The 17,474-nt window shown below is 40.4% G+C and overlaps 1 protein-coding gene across 1 annotated transcript in view; it reads left to right on the forward strand.

Annotated features, from left to right (window-relative positions):
* PGR (progesterone receptor) overlaps positions 1-17,474 on the forward strand; it is a 100,662-nt gene that overhangs the window by 28,276 nt on the left and 54,912 nt on the right. The window contains exon 3 of the mRNA XM_019530283.1: positions 5,795-5,911. Coding sequence (XP_019385828.1) covers positions 5,795-5,911 — 117 coding nt within the window. The remainder of the gene's footprint in view (positions 1-5,794; positions 5,912-17,474) is intronic.

Consider the following 17,474-nt stretch of genomic DNA (forward strand, 5'->3'; position numbering starts at 1 on the left):
GAGTAAATTGGATGCTTATCTTGCTGGGATCCTATGACCCCAGCTGACTTCCTGCCCTTTGTGTGGGGGGCTGGACTCGATCTTCCGAGGTCCCTTTCAGCCCTAATGTCTGTGTGTGTATGAATTAGGGACCTACTCAAATTGTGGTTTCGCAGAAACTGGAAAAATCCGGGGTTGCCCAGAAAATCCAGGGCTACCTGTAAAATCCGTGGAAAAAAAGAAAACTTAATAAAAATAAGCTTGCAGCCTGCCTGTGAGGGGAAAGTCACTGGCTGGTGGGGCAGCACAAAGCAGGCACCAGACAAGATGGCGGTGGACCCTCCACCCTCCTTCCCCTACTCTGAGGCTTCTCTGCCAATCGGTGCTGAGTGACAGGGCCGGATGGAGGCAACCAGCAGTCAACATGGTGGCTTCCCCCTTACCCCTTCTACCCCCTGGGCCTGTCCACCAATCAGTGCTAAGGGGCAGGGCTACAACAAAATGCACATAAAATCAGCTCTTCATGCTGGGACAAAGCCATAAAAATGGCTTTGTCTTGCTGCAAGTTATATATATTATAACTGGTATTTAGTTTAGGCCATATCTTTTTCTTTCCTAGATCTGAGGAAGGAGCATTTTATGCCTGAAAGCATGTCTAACATCTTTCTCACCCATGAAGTAGGTCCAAGAAAAGATATTAACTAACAAACCTTGCTTCTCATATATTCCTTGGGCCAGCATGACTACAACAGTACTCCAACCCTACTAGTGTGTATAAGGTTTCTAAGAAGTTCCATTTCTTATAAGTTACATTTCTTATAAGTTAATAATAAGTTAGTTGATATGTTATTATTGGGTTTGATGATATCAGGATTGTGCCAATATTGTAGTTTAAACACATACACAAAAGACGTATTTGAAATGAAACAACCTTTGCTTTTAAATTTTCGTTTTCATTTCTTGATTATTTATCCTTAATATTATATGAAAGCAATATTTTTAATACAATTTATATGGTAAGAAAAGAAAAAAGATGCCTTTTGTAGCTTTGGTTGCCATTACATTTTTGGTCTTTGATCTGGTGTGTTTTCACGTAGTGGACATGACTGTGGAGGCTTTCAGAACTGTATGTCCATAGCCAATGTTTCCTGGACCCACACATCTGAGATACTGGGTCTTCCCTATGGTTATGGCAGATTGGAGAAAATACTGAATTCTCCCAGTTGTTGTTTTAAACTTGAACTGCCTGTGCTTTCTCAAGTTAGCTTACCTTATGGGAGAGTTTTCATATTTCAACCTTTGAGCTGTAGAGTAGTAGTAGCAGCAGTGTCTCTGAAGCGTAGCTGCATTTTAAGGTTGTAAGCAGGACTCAAGCTTCAACCTATCTCTCAGCTTCAGCAGGCCAACTAGCTTGACTTTGAAAAACCACTTTACTTAATCAAGAGACTTCTTTCCATATATACATGGAAGTTAGGTCAAGAGTAATTAAATTATTTCTTGATCTAAATGGTCAAAGAATAATTTAGGCAATAATAATCTAAAGGTACAGGGAAGAAGAACGTGCTGAGGTAATGTTCTTCAAGTGTGACTTGTATTTTAGGTCCAGTTGAGAAATCAAACATCCAAAATGGTGGGGTAGTGTTAATGTTATGAATGTCTGAAGCTGGCAGATGCTTTTTGAGCTGGGTGACCTTGTAGATACTGTCCTAACTGAAAAACTGAAGTGAGGAATTCTAGTCAATGGGATCCCAGTTTGATCTGTTTTTCTTCAGTGGTGGCTTGACTAGTCATGCTTAGTGAGATTTACACCAGACTCGTGCACATACTACCCCTAGATCTGAGGTTCCGTTTTCTAATTGGAAGCTTGAGGGTGGATTCACAAGAGGGACTTAAGCCTTGGGTGCCCTGCTGCCCAGTGGAATTCACAGCCTTGAGTTGGGCCACTTTTCAACACATGGGTAGAGTCGGGCACCTCCAACTGGAATTCACAACAGCCCGAATGCTGAGTGAGAAGCTGCCCGAGCTAGCCAGAAGGGAAAACATGTAGGGAGAGGAGTGTGGTTCGGGAAGGTGCTTGTCTCTAATCAAAATTCACAGCCAGGAGTCCTCTCCTGGAGTGTGGTGCTTTTTTTTTCTTCTTCAAATCCTAGCCAATCAGTGCTACTCTCTCCTCCCACCCCTCAAATACCTTTGATAGGTGCTCCTTTCAAGTTTATCTTTTCTAAGTTAATTTTTTTTTTTACAACATAGCCTTGGGATCCAGCAAATCAGCATTTTTCTGTTTTGATATATTGGGAAAAGATACAACCTGGTAGGATAAGGAATGCTCTTGTTGTAGATGTAACCCATTTCAAAAGATTTTGCTTTAATTCTTAATATCTTGTCGGAATAAAGTCTTCTCATTACTGTAACTGCTTCTGGGGGTTCACCTTGACATTTTCCCGTTGTCTTCATGGCACCTCTTTAGAACAACTCTTGCTAAATATTCACTTGCTTTACCAGAAGCAGGTAAAGGATTATGGGTGGTTATAAAAATAGGGGCTGAGCAATATGGTAATGATCACAGACTTGTTTACTTGCATTGGCAACAAATAACTAACTCAGACTAATAGTGCTTTGATAATAAACACACATTTAAAGGTACAGACAGTTGAAACTTTTGCTGTGTGAAGCAGAAAAGCAACATGAAAAGTTTAGATGTTTCTCTGTTTTTGAATGATTTATCTTTCCTCAGATTTATTACTGTAAAACTCTCTAAACAACAGGGGTGTTTTTTCTTTTCTTTTCTTTTTTCTTTTCTGTAATTCCAGTTTGGGCCTGGGTTAGAATAAGGAAGCATGAATAGTTAGGGTTAATAATGAAGGGTTAATGGAAATTTAAACATCAGAAAATAAATGGGAAATTAATTTGGAAAGTGTAATTGAGTCTTAAGTGCAAGTAGATTTTCATAATTAAAATGATTGGTAATACATTTGCAAGCACATGCATAAAATGATACTATTTCAGAAATGAATGTTCTCTCATTGAAGTTGCTGTGACTTTAACTTCAATGAGGGGAGCATTGGACCATCAGTTAGATCAGGGGTGTTTAACCCCTGACCCAGAGGCCAGATCTGGCCTACTGGGCTCCCAACAGGTCCAAAAATTTGGCAATAGTGGAGTAGTGACACCTGCTGCTAAATTTCTGGACCTGTGGGGAGCCCCAGGCTCTGCACACTAAATTAAAAAAAAATCCTAATATATATGTGTACAGTATGGTTGGGACATGTATGCAGCTGCAGAAATAGATCCATAATTTGTAGCTGGGTAGAAAAATTTGAAAGAGGTAGGTTTCTAGCTTTTGTGTTGAACTCAGTGATCAGATCCAGATGTGCAGGCACATGCGGTTTGTAGCACTGCAAACTTCTTTGCAGTGCCACAAACCATAGGTGTTGCATGTTAAACTGCACATGATGCTGCTAATTTGCAGTCCTGGGGCAAAATTTGCTACTAGGATTTCCCAGTAGCAAAAAATGTCCAGAAGAAAAATGTGGCACAAAGCATGTCAAAGTGGCCTGCACTGGAACAAATGTGGGGATGGGGGAGCAGGCAGCTTGGGGCTACCTGCTCCATTGTCTCCAAGTGCTGCAGAGCCCCCATACTGAGGCACCCTGTGCCTCAGCCAGCTGGTCCTTGGCTGGATGGGGCACAGTGTGCCTCAAAACAGGGGACCATGCAGGCCTGGGTTGACTGCTCCCCTGTCTCCACTGTGCCCATGCCAGCCCCCACTTTGTAGTACATGGAGCAGTGGGACAATGTGTCCTGCTGCAAAGCGCACGGGGAGAGGTGTGCATTTGGGCACAAAGCAGTGGCACAAATTTGTGGCACTACTATTTGTGCAGCTGCAAATGCACACCCCTGCTCATATGGATGTGACCAATGGAACTATACTTGTATAGATAGTTACACATTTGTATATTTTTTGTAGAATTGAGGTCTATATAAATATTTCTCTCTCTCTCTCTCTCTCTCTCTCTCTCTCTCTTGTTTTAATGCTAGATGACCCTGAATTTAAGATGACATCCCAATAATTAGCTTCTATACATGGAAATTTAAAAATATATATATACTTCTGCATGTATAGAAGCTAATTATTGTCTTAAATTTGTCAACAACATGACTGCAGTGGGGAAAGCAGGGGGGCAGGTGATAGGGGATGTAGTTTGAGGTGGGCAGTGGGGAAGGAAGTAGCTTGACCCATGCCCCTTCCCACCTAACACCTTGCCTCCTTGTCCCCTCTCCCCCACTCCACCCTGGCCTCTGCCCTCTTTCCCACGGCCTTGGGCATGCTGTGCCCTTTTCTCCTGTCTTCTTCCCCTCTTCTCCCTCCCACTTACCCTTGCTCTGGCTCTGTCAGGTGGCAGCCCCACTCCAGCCTGGGGTACAGAACATGTGCTGCTCTGGGTCCTGCTCTGGACCAGCTCAGCCCAGGCCAGTAGCAGCAGCAGTGGTGGCAGCTGTGGCCCCGACTCCAGGGCCCAGCCAGAGCTGCTGGTGCATCTGCCACCAGGCTGGATTGAGCCTAAATCTGTTTTAAGTGCCCATTTCTGATTTTTACCTTTGCTCTTCAGCACTTCCTTTCCTTAATAACTTGAAAAGGTACACTTTCTTGGAATAACTAACAGATGTAAAAGGAAAGTATAAGGATGGTTCCATGGTTTAGAATAATGCTTGCTTTAGAGACAGCACCTTGGTTTCACTAACGTGGAGCAACTTTGAAGTACCCAGGTTCAGTTCCTGCTCTGCTACAGATTTTTTGGGTCAACTGCTGGCACTCACTTGGTCTTCCCTTAACAAAGATGTTATGAGGGTAAGTTGCTCTAAAGATGAAGAGATTTCTAAATATGATATTAGAAGTTGAAACACCATGCCAAATAAATAACGAAGATCAATAAAAGCTAATAGCCTCTTTTGTTTATGTATTCCCTTTTAACTTCAAGAGTTCCTTGTTGTTGTTCTAGTTGAAGACCAGTTAGATTGCACCTTAAAGACTAACTGAAGTAGATCTATAGCACAGGCTGTCATGAGCTGAAGCTCACTTCATCAGATGCTGTGAAAAGACATATAAAAAGAGAGAAATTAGAATGCAAAAGACAAGGGAATGAGAGAAGTTTTTATGAAAAAAGTATACATTTTCTTTTGCACATTAAGACTACTGTATATAGTAGTTTGTTATTCCTCTCTGTTCTGAACTTGGAGGGTAGCAAGCAGCATTCAAGATAGCATAGGCATTTCCGATGTGCCATGTGAGGGATTGCAGAGCAGATAAAGCATTCAAGAAGGACTGGGTCCTGAGAGATGCTATGTGCCCCCAATCTGTTTGACTTTTAGCTAGAATTGAGGGCCCTAAGTCTGGCCCCTGAAGCCTTCTGGGAAAATGTCCTTAATAATCCTTTAAGTAGGAAGCAGCATTTTAAAAGGAAAAAAAGATCTAAGAAAAGGCATGAAAAAAGTAATCACAATTTTTGCTCTGTTATGCGATTCATGTTAAAAATGTTGATTGTATGACAACTTGAGCAGTACATACTGTCCATGACCTATTTTGGAATGACAAAAGGCTAATGAATATTACTAAAGAATAATACCAAAATATTACTATAGTAAAACTGTGTCAGGTATTAATCCTAATATGTAACTTCAAAAATTTTTCTTGATTCTTTCATCATGACAGCCAGACTTTGGTTTCAATTATCTTTAATTTTTGGATGTCTATACATATGAAAACCTTTGAAAAACTCAAAAACTTTTGTTAATTCCAGGTTGTTCTTTTTTGCAGGGCAGCATAACTATTTATGTGCTGGAAGGAATGACTGCATAGTTGATAAAATCCGTAGGAAGAACTGTCCAGCATGCCGCTTGAGGAAGTGCTGTCAAGCTGGAATGGTCCTTGGAGGTGAGATTGGCTTTGATTCAGGGAAGTACAAGAATATAACTATCTCAGTTATTGTAGTTTAAATGTAGCTTATGTTGAAATAAAACAGTAGAGGACTTTCAAAATCCTATATGTTGAAACATTTCCTGACAGGATATTTTAAATAAAATTCTTCATTCTTAATTTGTCTGAATCACCTTGAAATCCTGAATTAATTAAAATTTCACAACTTCTTTATTTTGCTTTATTATTTATTTTTGGAGTTGGAGAACCTGCTTTGGGAAAATAATTAAGAAGTAAGTGTAAGTTGAAATTGAAGCACCTAATACATTGTTCATCCTAGTGAGGAACAGGTTTTCATTTCTCAGAAATTTCAATGACTAGAAATGTTCTGGGCAAGGGAGTTGTACAGGTCAGCCTTCAAATGCACTGTCCCCTGCCGCTTGCATCTTCCCCGGGTTGCAAGATCCAATTCTGGGGAAGATGTGGGGAGCAGCTCCGCTCCTCCCATTCCCAGTTTGATGGAAGAGTGGGGAAGGACTCCTTATGTTTCCCCAGATTGGGGACACCCAGGTTTGGGGAGTGGGTACTCCACTTCCCTCTTGTAAACTAGCTTGGGAAGAGGCTAGAGCAACCAGGTAAAGCCCCTACCCATTCCTCAGACTGGGGACCCCGAAGCAAGTTGACCTCTCACAAAAGTGAATGTTTTTGGTGGGGACCACAGTTTGAGGAGCTAGTAGAGAACAAAGACCACTACCCCTCCACTCTTCTCCTGGTGGCTAGGAGTTGAGCCAAGGGAGCAGTGCAGCAATTCCCCAGTCCACTCCTGTAGTCTGGGGATTTCATGGGAGGCTTTGCTCTGCTACTCCAGTCCCTTCCTTAGCTTTCTTCCACTGGTCTAAATGGATGTCAGCAAAATTGTATTTTTTACATTAGCAAAGAGGGAAAGGAATTGCTATCTCCAGTACTACAGGATTCAGGGTGCTGAGACCTGCATTATGCCTGTTACACTTTATAGCACAGGGCTTGCTTAGCTAGCTGTCTGGTTTCTCTGTCCAATACTAGGCAAAGCCAGCATAATGCTGAACACTTGCTTTAGCAGACCCACAGTTTGAAAGGAGCTGCCCTATAATGAATTCAGTGATAGGATAGATACACTTCATACTGAAAGGATAGATACTTATCCCTTTGTTTTTTCCAACCACTGCTGTAGATTTAGCCATGTGCTTTTGTTGGTCCTGTACAGCTCTTAAAAACAATTAGAGCAGCTATTTGAGGACAGCAGAATGGATGAACTAGAAAAATAGGAAGAGAAGTAGAAACAATAATTTCAATAGGCAACAATTGATCCTCTGGATCACGGTGTACATGTAAGAGGTCTAGTCAGATGCCTGATGAATCTGTTTGTGGCTGACAAGCCCAATTCAGGAGCGACACAGCTTGTTACAAGTTTTGCAGATTTGTATGTTAGATAAGTTGGAGTCAAAGTTCACAGCATGCTGCTTTTTTCTCATTTTGCTTCCATTCTCTGGATCAAAGCCGCATCATGTTGAGCTGTACCAGTGCCAGATGTTCCCTCCCTATCAGACAGGATTCTGTGCACTGCTCCCAGCTTTCTACGTTGATATTGAATGACTTTGTGTCATTTTTGCATGCATCATGGTACTGGCATAGAGGGTAATGCTGCTTTCTAGAGCCGTCTCAAATCTCACTATACCAAATATTCTTGGGGGATACCGTCTTCTCCTATTCTTCTGACATGGCCAATCCATTGCAATCTTTCCTTCTTGATAGTGGTTTCTAAGTGTGTCAGTCCTGCGTGCTCTAGTACCTCTGGGTTTGCTATTTTGTCTTTCTACTTTATTCTCAGAATCTTATGCAGAAATCTCACATGGAAGATATTCGCTTCACCTTCACAGATGCCTAGCATATGTAGTCTGTGTTTCTGAACCATAATGCAGGGATGACAGACACAAGTCTTGTAGATTTGTATTGGCTAATAGTTTGCTGTTATTCCATGCACAATTCTGTAATAACCTGACATTGTTATTTGCTTTTCCAATTCTGTTCGTCAATTTAGTCTGCAGGTCAAGATTCCTGTTGATCATAGAACCCAAATAGCAAAAACTGTCAATGGCACCAAGAGATTTATCCTCTAGAATAATGTTATATATTGGTTCTTTCACCCCTTGGTATATGATCACAGTCTTCATCTTGAGACAAATTGCCATCCCAAAGCTCTTGCATGATGCAGAAAATGTGCCCAGGATATTTTGCAGGGAAGGTTTACTGTGGACAACCAAGGCTGCATCAGCGACAAACAGGAAACCTTTCAGAACCAGTCCTTTCATCTTGGTTTTAACTCTAAACTTTGCAGTGTTGAATAAGCCTCCATTTAGTCTGGTTTGAAGATAAATGCCATCATTCCTGTCCTTGAATGCATAAAGAAGCAGGAATGAAAAATAGATGTTAAAAAAGCAAAGGATTCAAGACACACCCTGTTTCATCCATTTGTGATGTCAAGTATATGATTCTTTGTTTTCATGCACTACAGTTGCCTTCATGCCTCAATGTAATGATGTAATAATTTAAAAAAAATAGAATAAAAGCAGACAGGAAAACTTATTTATTTTAGTGTCAAGCAGCCAACTGGATTTTTTAATCTAAACTGTTTTAGAAGGAAAAGTTGTACATTGGAAAATTGTACTGCCTTTCTTATTTGAGACTTTATATCAAACTATTTATAAAATATAGTTTAGTCTAATATTAGATTGTATAATTTCATATATTCCCAACTCCTATAATAGCATGTGTTGTCAGTTTATTCTGCATGGATGTGCACTGTTTTACTCGTAAAAAGTTTTTAGGGGTAAGTTTTAGTGTTTTTGTTTTGTTTTTTTCTTAAACTATCTTACCACTTTTTAACTCAACCCAAAACTGCATTTGTTTTTTTGTGATAGCATCATGTAGCTGACTCCTGTTGAGTTTGATTTACAATAACTCCCAGATACTTCAAGGAAGTTATCCAGTTATCTCAGCTGGGTCTACAAATAAACAAAGACAAATCCATTTTGATACAATTTCAAAAGATCCAATTCAAAGAAGAACTTGATTAAACATAGCAATGGCTTACATACCTCAAGAGGTTTATACTCACATTAAATCTCCTCAAAGAACTAAAAGCTGAACCAGAGACAGCTTTAAAGACACAGTGTTTCAGGTTCATATGTGATTCAGCTTGATCGAATTTGCAGCTCTGTTCAGCTTGCCAGCTGAGCAGGCATTCTTCGAGATGCGGTGAGCTGTGTTAGTCTGAAGTCAAGTAGAAGGCAGGACAGATATGTACCTTAAAATCTAACCGAAGTAGGTTATATAACACAAAGCTTTTGTGGACTAAAGCTCACTTCTTCAGATGCAGTTTGCACGTATGTGTATGTGTACATACATAGATACATTGGTGTGTAAGGTGTAAATCTACTCTGTCTTCTACCAGGCACGCTTAGGACATGCAACTTTACTTACCTACATGAATGACTGATATCTAGAATTGGTGAATGAACCAAAGCAATATATAGAAGGGGGTTCCTACCCATAGACTCCCCACCGCTGATGATCCTGAATAATATATGCCTTGGCTCTTGGCTACGGAGCTCATTTGATAGACTTTGATCTCAGACATTGCTGACAACCCAGAGACCTTAGTTCTACATAAATTCCTTGGAGTTGAGAGGCTGCAAAGTATTGCCAGTGTAAAGTATTTCTAATTTCCATCAAAGGGAATCCATGACAAGTATTAGCAAACAATATGATCACCATTTTTTATCTAAACAAACAGAGCAGAACCAAAAATCAGGTTGCTTGTGCCAGCTCCTGGTCTATCCATGAGGCTTTTTTCAAATGCAGCAAGATTGTGGCAAAGGTCTTCCAGCTCACACTCCAGCAGATACCTCAATTAGGAACTTCATGTCTACTGCAGCTCGTCTCTGAAGAAAACTATAGTAGAACTGAAATTTTGATTTATCTTTTCCTCCAATATCACTGATTCCCTGGTGGTCAGGAAACTAAAAGAAGATTGTTTATTGAGCACTTGTATATCAGTTTTCAAGAATACTCCATTCAGCACCTAGTAATACTGTCATTGACTGAGAGCCTGCTTTATCAAAATCAGAGTTGTAACCTACATGATAACCCTTGCGGCATTTATATCAGGGTATGGTTAACCAATGGTTGTTCATAGGAAATATAGGTCTTTTTGTTCAATGTTTTAATTAATATAATTAAAAAATAATAATTCAATACATGTCTACCAAATATATGCACCTGGCAAAATACAAAAGGTTTTCTGCCTGGTCTGCTTTGTGCCCATTTAGGCTCAGAATATTTTCAAGTATTTACTTACTTGAAAACATACGAATCTCAGTAAGCTTGGTGTAAAGTCTGCTTGCAGCTATATCAGCCAACCCTTCTTCTAAACAAGGCACCTTTTTCCTCATCCCCTAGTGAGAAAATGTATTAGTTACCATTTGGATTTCAACACCATCCTGTCTCAGCTCAGGGGATCCCATTTTGAGCCCAGGACCTCTTTCTTCTTGTTTCATCTGCCAATAAAAACAGCATTTTGATAGCAGTAACATCTGGAGAGTTTCAGTTGCAGGCTTTTGTGGCACGCCCTCTGATGAGGTCTGAATGAAAATGCATCCAAAACTTATGTGAAAAGCCATTTCAGGCTTTTACTTATACTAGACTGTCTGGCTGCTAGTTTGATTCCTGAAAGAAGGATGAGAACAGATTTCATTCTCTGGACATTAATAGGGCTCTGTCATTTTATGCTCAGAGACCCAAACAATGTAAAGCCTCATGTAGGTTTCTTATAGTTCATGTAGAGAAAATGAAAGGGCAGTCTGTCTCTGTCCAAAGGATATCAATACATCGGGTATTTCATATGGCCTGGCCAAAAGCAACCCTTCTGTGAAGGAAATTGCCCATTCCATCAGGGTGCAAAGTAATTCCACAGTATTTCTGTTATGGACAGCAATGTGGGCATCAGTACATACCTTCTCAATGCAATGCTATAATTCAGTTCTCCTGAGCTGATGTGGACTTTAGGAAATACGTTTTGGAATCTTTGTTCAGATCAACTCTGAAGTCTGACCACTTAGAGAAAGAATAGGCTAAGAGTTGCCTATAGTACAATATTCACATAGACATTAACTTGAAGGATTAAAAGGGATCTGGGCAAAATCCAAATTGGAGCTTTAGGTGCATCCATTTAGACATTAGAGTACTAAAAAACTATGTCTCTGGCCCTAGGAGAGTGATCTTTAGGGAAAGGGTTATAACCTGTAGTCTGTATAGAATCTATAGAATCTGAACTTTTATTTAGAGAGCCCAAAAACATTTAAGAAATGCTTAGCACAGGAGTGTCTTGCAACTCCCTCCCCCCCCCAGCACCTCTTGTGTTTATAATACTGTATTAAGTCTGCACATTATATATCTCTATCCATTTGTATTACAAATCACTTACAATATTTTTGATTGATGATTAACTGATTAATGATCAGTTAATGATAATGGATTAATGCTGATTGTAGCAATGCTGCTTACCTTTTGCAGAATAGTTTAGTGGCTACAGCATTCAGCCAGGAAATTTGAGACCCGGGTTTTACATCCCCCTTGGGTACCTTGTTGCCCCTCCACCCCACAACATGGGTCTGGTCCTTCTTATGTGTAGAATTACTGTTGTTATTCAAACTGTGCTGTGCACATACGCATTTCCATGACTTTTTGTGTCCTCTTCTGCTTTGAACTTGGTGTCATCCAGAATCTGGTGTACAAGGGAGTCAAGGCAACCCTCTTCTTTATACTTTTCAGTATGCATATGAAGAAATTTGGGGCATAAATGTTGCCACAGCAGCACTGTTAGTAAATATGAGAGACTTACGCTTCTCTTTGTGTTGCGTGTTATGAGAACAAACAATATTGATAATTCTTAAACACTAAATGATGACACAGGATCCTGCCAAGAGGCTGTGAAATAGTAAACACATTTCAAAATGTAAGAAATAATAAAACAAATGAATTACAATAGTAATTTATTTCCTAAACTTTATTAAACTGTTGCTGCTTAGCAGTTACATTATTGAGTCAGATGACATTAGCACATTTTATAAGCTAGTAAATATTCATATTAACAGCCAATAGCTTTGATTCTTCAAAGAGATTATGTTGCTGAAAATAAATCAGGTCAAACTGACCACCTGCAAACCTTTTCTCCAATTAACACTGTACTTTTAAACAGGCATTCTTCCATTAGTTCCCTCCCTGAGAGGAGCTCCCAAGTGCATCTTCATGACATTTTTCAAATGAAGTTTTCTTCTGTATAATCTTTTTTTGGCAGCCAATCACCCCACCCCAATCCCCTTGCTTCTCTTCTGCATTCTAGGGTGAGATTACACGTTACAAATAGACCACATTAAGAGCACTTAAAAATGGAATGAACATACATTATGGCCCAGTAACAAGTGCTAAGGACTGTTTAGGCATCTCAGAGTTATGCTACTTCAGGCAAGGGTTATCTCTGAGTTCTTCTACCAAGCTCAGTTTAAGTTAATTTATGACTGTTCACCTGAGGTAAAACCACCAGTTCTCAGTCCTTCAGTATCCCAGGCGGCACTGCTTCCAGACAGACTAGGTATCATCCAGAGCTCTATGGCCCTGGAATGACAGCTGGGCAGCAACAGGAGAATAGGATGGGGGGAGGGGGAAACAGGTGAAGAGGGCCAGGTGCTGGGGGAAATAGTGTGGGGCAGGAGTGGGTGGAGAAAAAGGAACTGAGCAGTAGGTCGGCAGGGAGTTCTCAGGCTGCTGCCTGCCGCCAACTAGATCACTGCCATTGGTCACTTCCTCTGCCCTCCATTGGCCCCTGGATCAACCCTTCTGTCACCCTGAACGCCCCACCTCATAGTTTCATAGTTTCTAGGGTCAGAAGGGACCTGAGCAGATCATTGAGTCCGACCCCCTGCCATGGCAGGAAAGAGTACTGGGGTCAAATGACCCCAGCAAGGTGTACATCTAGCCTCCTGGGTCACTACCCCAATTGCCCCCTCTGCCTCCACGATTGCCCTCTGATTCTCCTTCACCCCGATTGTCCCATCCACCCCTTCACATCCAGGGTCTGGGCTCATGGAGATGGTGAAGACTTCAGGGAGTCCTGGAGCAGGCAGGGAGGGGGAACTCTTCTCTCTGCTGCTGCTGCAGCTCTCGAGCTGAGGCAGCAGGGTGGCAATTCAGGGATGGAGGGGGTGATTGGAGGGTGGTGATCTTCATGTCTGCATCTCTTTCATCCTTTACACCCAACATCTATGATTCATTTTTTGAGATTCTGCATTGATGACCCATCTTACTCCTTAGCTACGTATTGCCTTGCTCTCACGCCTTCATTCAGCTCTCACATTGTAATCCCTCTGTTGCTGAATTTCCCTTGTTTAACCGTTATCTTTTTCAGCAGTTCCTACTGTAACTGTTCCCCTTATGTCCTGGGTGAATCTGCAGGTGCTCTGTAATGTACGTTAAAATAGGCTAATGCACATTTTTCTAATGTCTCACAATAGAGGTACTAGATTGAATGCACATTACCTAAAGTGCATTAATGAATGGGTAGAAGCACCTACTCTCATTTAACATTTCATAGCTTTTGGTCCAGAAGTGTCTATTATTGATGATGCCATTGGCATTCTCCATGTTTAACTCACCATTCACCCTTTTATTCCTTTCCCAATTGCAAGGTCCATCATGACAGTTTCCAAGACTCAGGCTGAACATTTATTTTCTCTAGTCCTGCTTGTGTGCTGTGGAATATCTGACATAAATCTCATGACCAGGTTAGATTTCTACAAAATTTTCCTCTCTTCCTTCAAAACTACCATCTTTCTAGCTAAATTGTTCTAATTCTGCCTGTTTTTCCACTTTGATTCATTTTTCAAGTCCTTTGCTCTTCCTGCTTCTATTTCTCTTTGGGCACAGACAGGATCACCAGTTTCTTCTAAAAAAAAAAAAAAAAGTGAAAAAATATATTCTTCACCCCTTGAGCCTGAAAGCTTGCAAATAACCTTTTCCCAACTACTCAGTTGGTCTAATAAAAGATATCACATCTACCCAAAGAACCTTGCCTGCCTTTGTCCTTATACCAACATGGCTACAAGCAAAAATCCTAAACCCCTCACATTGCTCTTCCTTGTCTTCTGTTTTCTGCTCCTATGTCTCATATATCTCTTCATCATGATGCAGGAGTTTCTCATATGCTGTCTTCTAACCAGAGGCCTTATGCCATGCTCTGAGCTCCCCAGTGCTCCCAGTGAATGTACTGTTTACAGATGCTCTTTGGAGTTCCTGTCCTGCAGTTCCATTGTATGTTCTCTTTATATAGGCATCTGCCCTTCTAAAGTTACTTTTCTCAAGGTCTTTAATGACTTCATCCTAGATAAATACCAGAATCAGAACTCCGTTGTCATTTTGCTTGACCTTTCAGCTGTCTTCATTGTTGTTAAACCCTGTCTTCCTTTGTTTTCTATGACTGTCCTCTTCTGATTCTCTTCCTACCTCTTTAATTGCTTCTTCATCATGCTCTTCAGAGGATCTGTCTCTATCTCACTTCCAGTGAGAAGTGGACCAGTGTTCTGTGCAAGTTACACAGGATTATTTTGTTCTTATTTCCTAAGGCCTCCTCATAAATGTGCAGCCATCAACTCAGGGGTCAGAATGGCAAAACCAGTCCCCACTTCATCCCACACGTGCTTCCCATGTCACCTCTTTTCTCAATAATTTCAGACAATACCACAATTCTCCTTGTCACTTGGATAGATAACCAGGGTATCATCTTCAACTCAGATGCCATCTAGGTTCTTACATCTTGCTTATATCTAAGTCTTGTGGATCTTTCTTTGTAACATCTCTAAAATATGGCCTTTCCTATCTGTCCACACAGCCAATTCTCTTGGCCATTATTTTCTACTTTGTTATAAGTTCATTTCCTCTGATGGTGACAAAATACAGTCTTGTTCCACATATCTGTTCAGAATGCTGTGGCAAAGAGCATTTTCCTAGCCTGCGACTTTGACCACGCTAACACTCTGTGTTTATTCCTCCAACTGGGTTTTCCTTCTGTCACATCAAATACGATACTTGTCCCCATTCTCAAGACCTTTCATGACCTACCTGCATCCTCATCCTAGCTATCATAATTCAGTCAGAGTTAGGGGGTTAGCTCCCACCTCCATTAACTATTGCAATTTCTTGAACACCTTTATGATATAAATAACCTATATTCTTACTGCAGTATCCTCCTTATTATTCTGCCTTCATCTGTTACAAGTGTTTGCCTTCCATTTGGAAGCTATACCTTAGTGGTGTGCAAAACAGGCCATATTCAATTCAGATTTGGCTTGAATTGCGGACAGTGATTTGATTAGTTGATTTGGATCACTGTCCCTATTCAGTGATGCCAAATCTGAATTTGAAGCTTCAGTGCTGATTTGGAGAATCAGTGATTTGGCTGTAGACACAACTTTAAATGTTTTTTCTACATATCTCAAGGTACCAGGAATGGCTTGTGAACACTGAAATGGTGGAACAGATGGAGTGTCCCACAGGAGCCCAGGGGGCCTCCCATGTGCTCAGAGGCAAACCTGGAAGTGGACCAGAAGTAAGTCCAGTTCACTTCCAGGTCTGTTGCCAGGTGCATGGGGCACCTCCCCTGCGTCCCAATGGCAACCACCAAGCTGGGGGGCAGAGGGGGTCCCCCACGCATTCCCTGGTGGATCCAGAAGTGGACCAGAAATGCTTCTGGTCTGCTTCTAGGGCCACTGCCAAGCATGCTGGGGACCCCTCCCTCCCCCCTCCCCTCGTGGTCCCATGGAACACTCCATCTGCCCCAGCATGCCAGGATTCATGAACCACCTGGTACCTTGAGGTATGTAGAAAAAACACTTAAAGCCATGTCTATGTCCAAATCATCAAATCTTTCTGAATCTCTCTGAATCGATTTGGAGGGTTCCAATTTGATTCAGAGAAATTATAGGGTCTCCAGAGTTGATTTGGATTCAGAGATTCAGCTGCTGAATTGGGCCAAATCTCTGCCAAATTAAATCAGTGGCTGAAGCTTTGTGCAGCCCTACTATACATACCATCATAAGTGCATAGTAGAGGCTAAGTAAAAAAGGCTATGATTTGCCAAATTAAGCTAATTGAACAATAGGCTATACAAACCTAACAAGGATATGTCACTAGTAAATAAATACATACATACATGTGAATACATACATATATATGAAAATAAAAAATGCAAATAAACTTTAACATTCACATTTTACTACTCTTTGTAGCTCCCATTAGGTTCCTAAAAAGGTATAGTTATAAAAATGAGATTTGTGTGTACCTGAATAATTCATATTCCTATTCATATGGAGGGAAAAGAAAACACTGAACATTTTCTTTTAGAAAGATAAGCATTCTGTGCCCGTCTCTGCAAGTCAGTTCTTTGCCAAATATCCTTCATAACTTAATAGGTAACATGTCCAATTTATTCTTTCACTAACCTAAAAGTTGGGGTTTTTTTGAGGTAGGCAATAGCAATTTCAGTTTGTAAAAAGGACTGAAAATTTAGGCTGAGTAAGGATTCAGTATATTTCATAATCCTATTTTTTCTTGCATTATGTTAATTGAAAATAATGACACATAATTTAAAAGTAATATCATATAAAATTGTTAACATTATGCTTTCGTTGCTAGTTCCAACATATAGTTAATATTTTCTCTGAAAATAAGTTAAGCAAAAATATTATGACTTTACTAGATTAATGAGTCTTTTACATACTCTTATGATGTGAATTTATAGAATAAAGATAATACATTTGGGGCTAAGAGCCTGATCCCGCATCACTGAAATCAGTAGGAGCAAGGTTGGAGCCTTAACATCAAATATGTTTTTCAGAGTAAACCAGTAACTTTATTGGCTTTAGCATTTGGTATGGGGTGTGTGCTTGCAAATCACTTTCTTTGCAACCTTGAAGAAGAACTACATGGAAGCATTAATGACCTTCCTAAAAAGCATGCTGAAGTTTAAAATGTTGTACTGTATTTGGAATGATACTTTGTCTTCAGATTTGTATCCATTTAGAGCCTACAGACTTTGGTAGAAAAACAACTATATTATGTAAAAGGAATTTGAGATGGGAGGAAAAATCTATTGGATCCATTGTCTAGTCTGTCCCCCTTTACTAAAAAACCTTATTTTTCTTGTGCTTGATCAATCCTGCTCTACATAACCTAAAGTAATAGTCTTCTTTATGTAATTTGGGAGATTATTCCACATCTGAATAGTTCCCGATTAGGAATTCTGAATCTGTGCTCACCAAGTTCTCACTTGGAATAATAATGTAAACCTATCTTTTCTAACACTAGTTCTCTACAGTCTCCAGCAGAAGTAATCTTTTAAAGAACATTCTCCCAAAATGAATGATTGACATAAGCAGGCAGAGGAAAGACACTATGAAAACTATCTTTGGAGATATGACTTCAGGGGCCAAGT

The sequence above is a fragment of the Crocodylus porosus genome, unplaced genomic scaffold (assembly GCF_001723895.1).
Source record: "Crocodylus porosus isolate Cpor-Errol unplaced genomic scaffold, CroPor_comp1, whole genome shotgun sequence".
NCBI classification, from domain to species: domain Eukaryota; kingdom Metazoa; phylum Chordata; order Crocodylia; family Crocodylidae; genus Crocodylus; species Crocodylus porosus.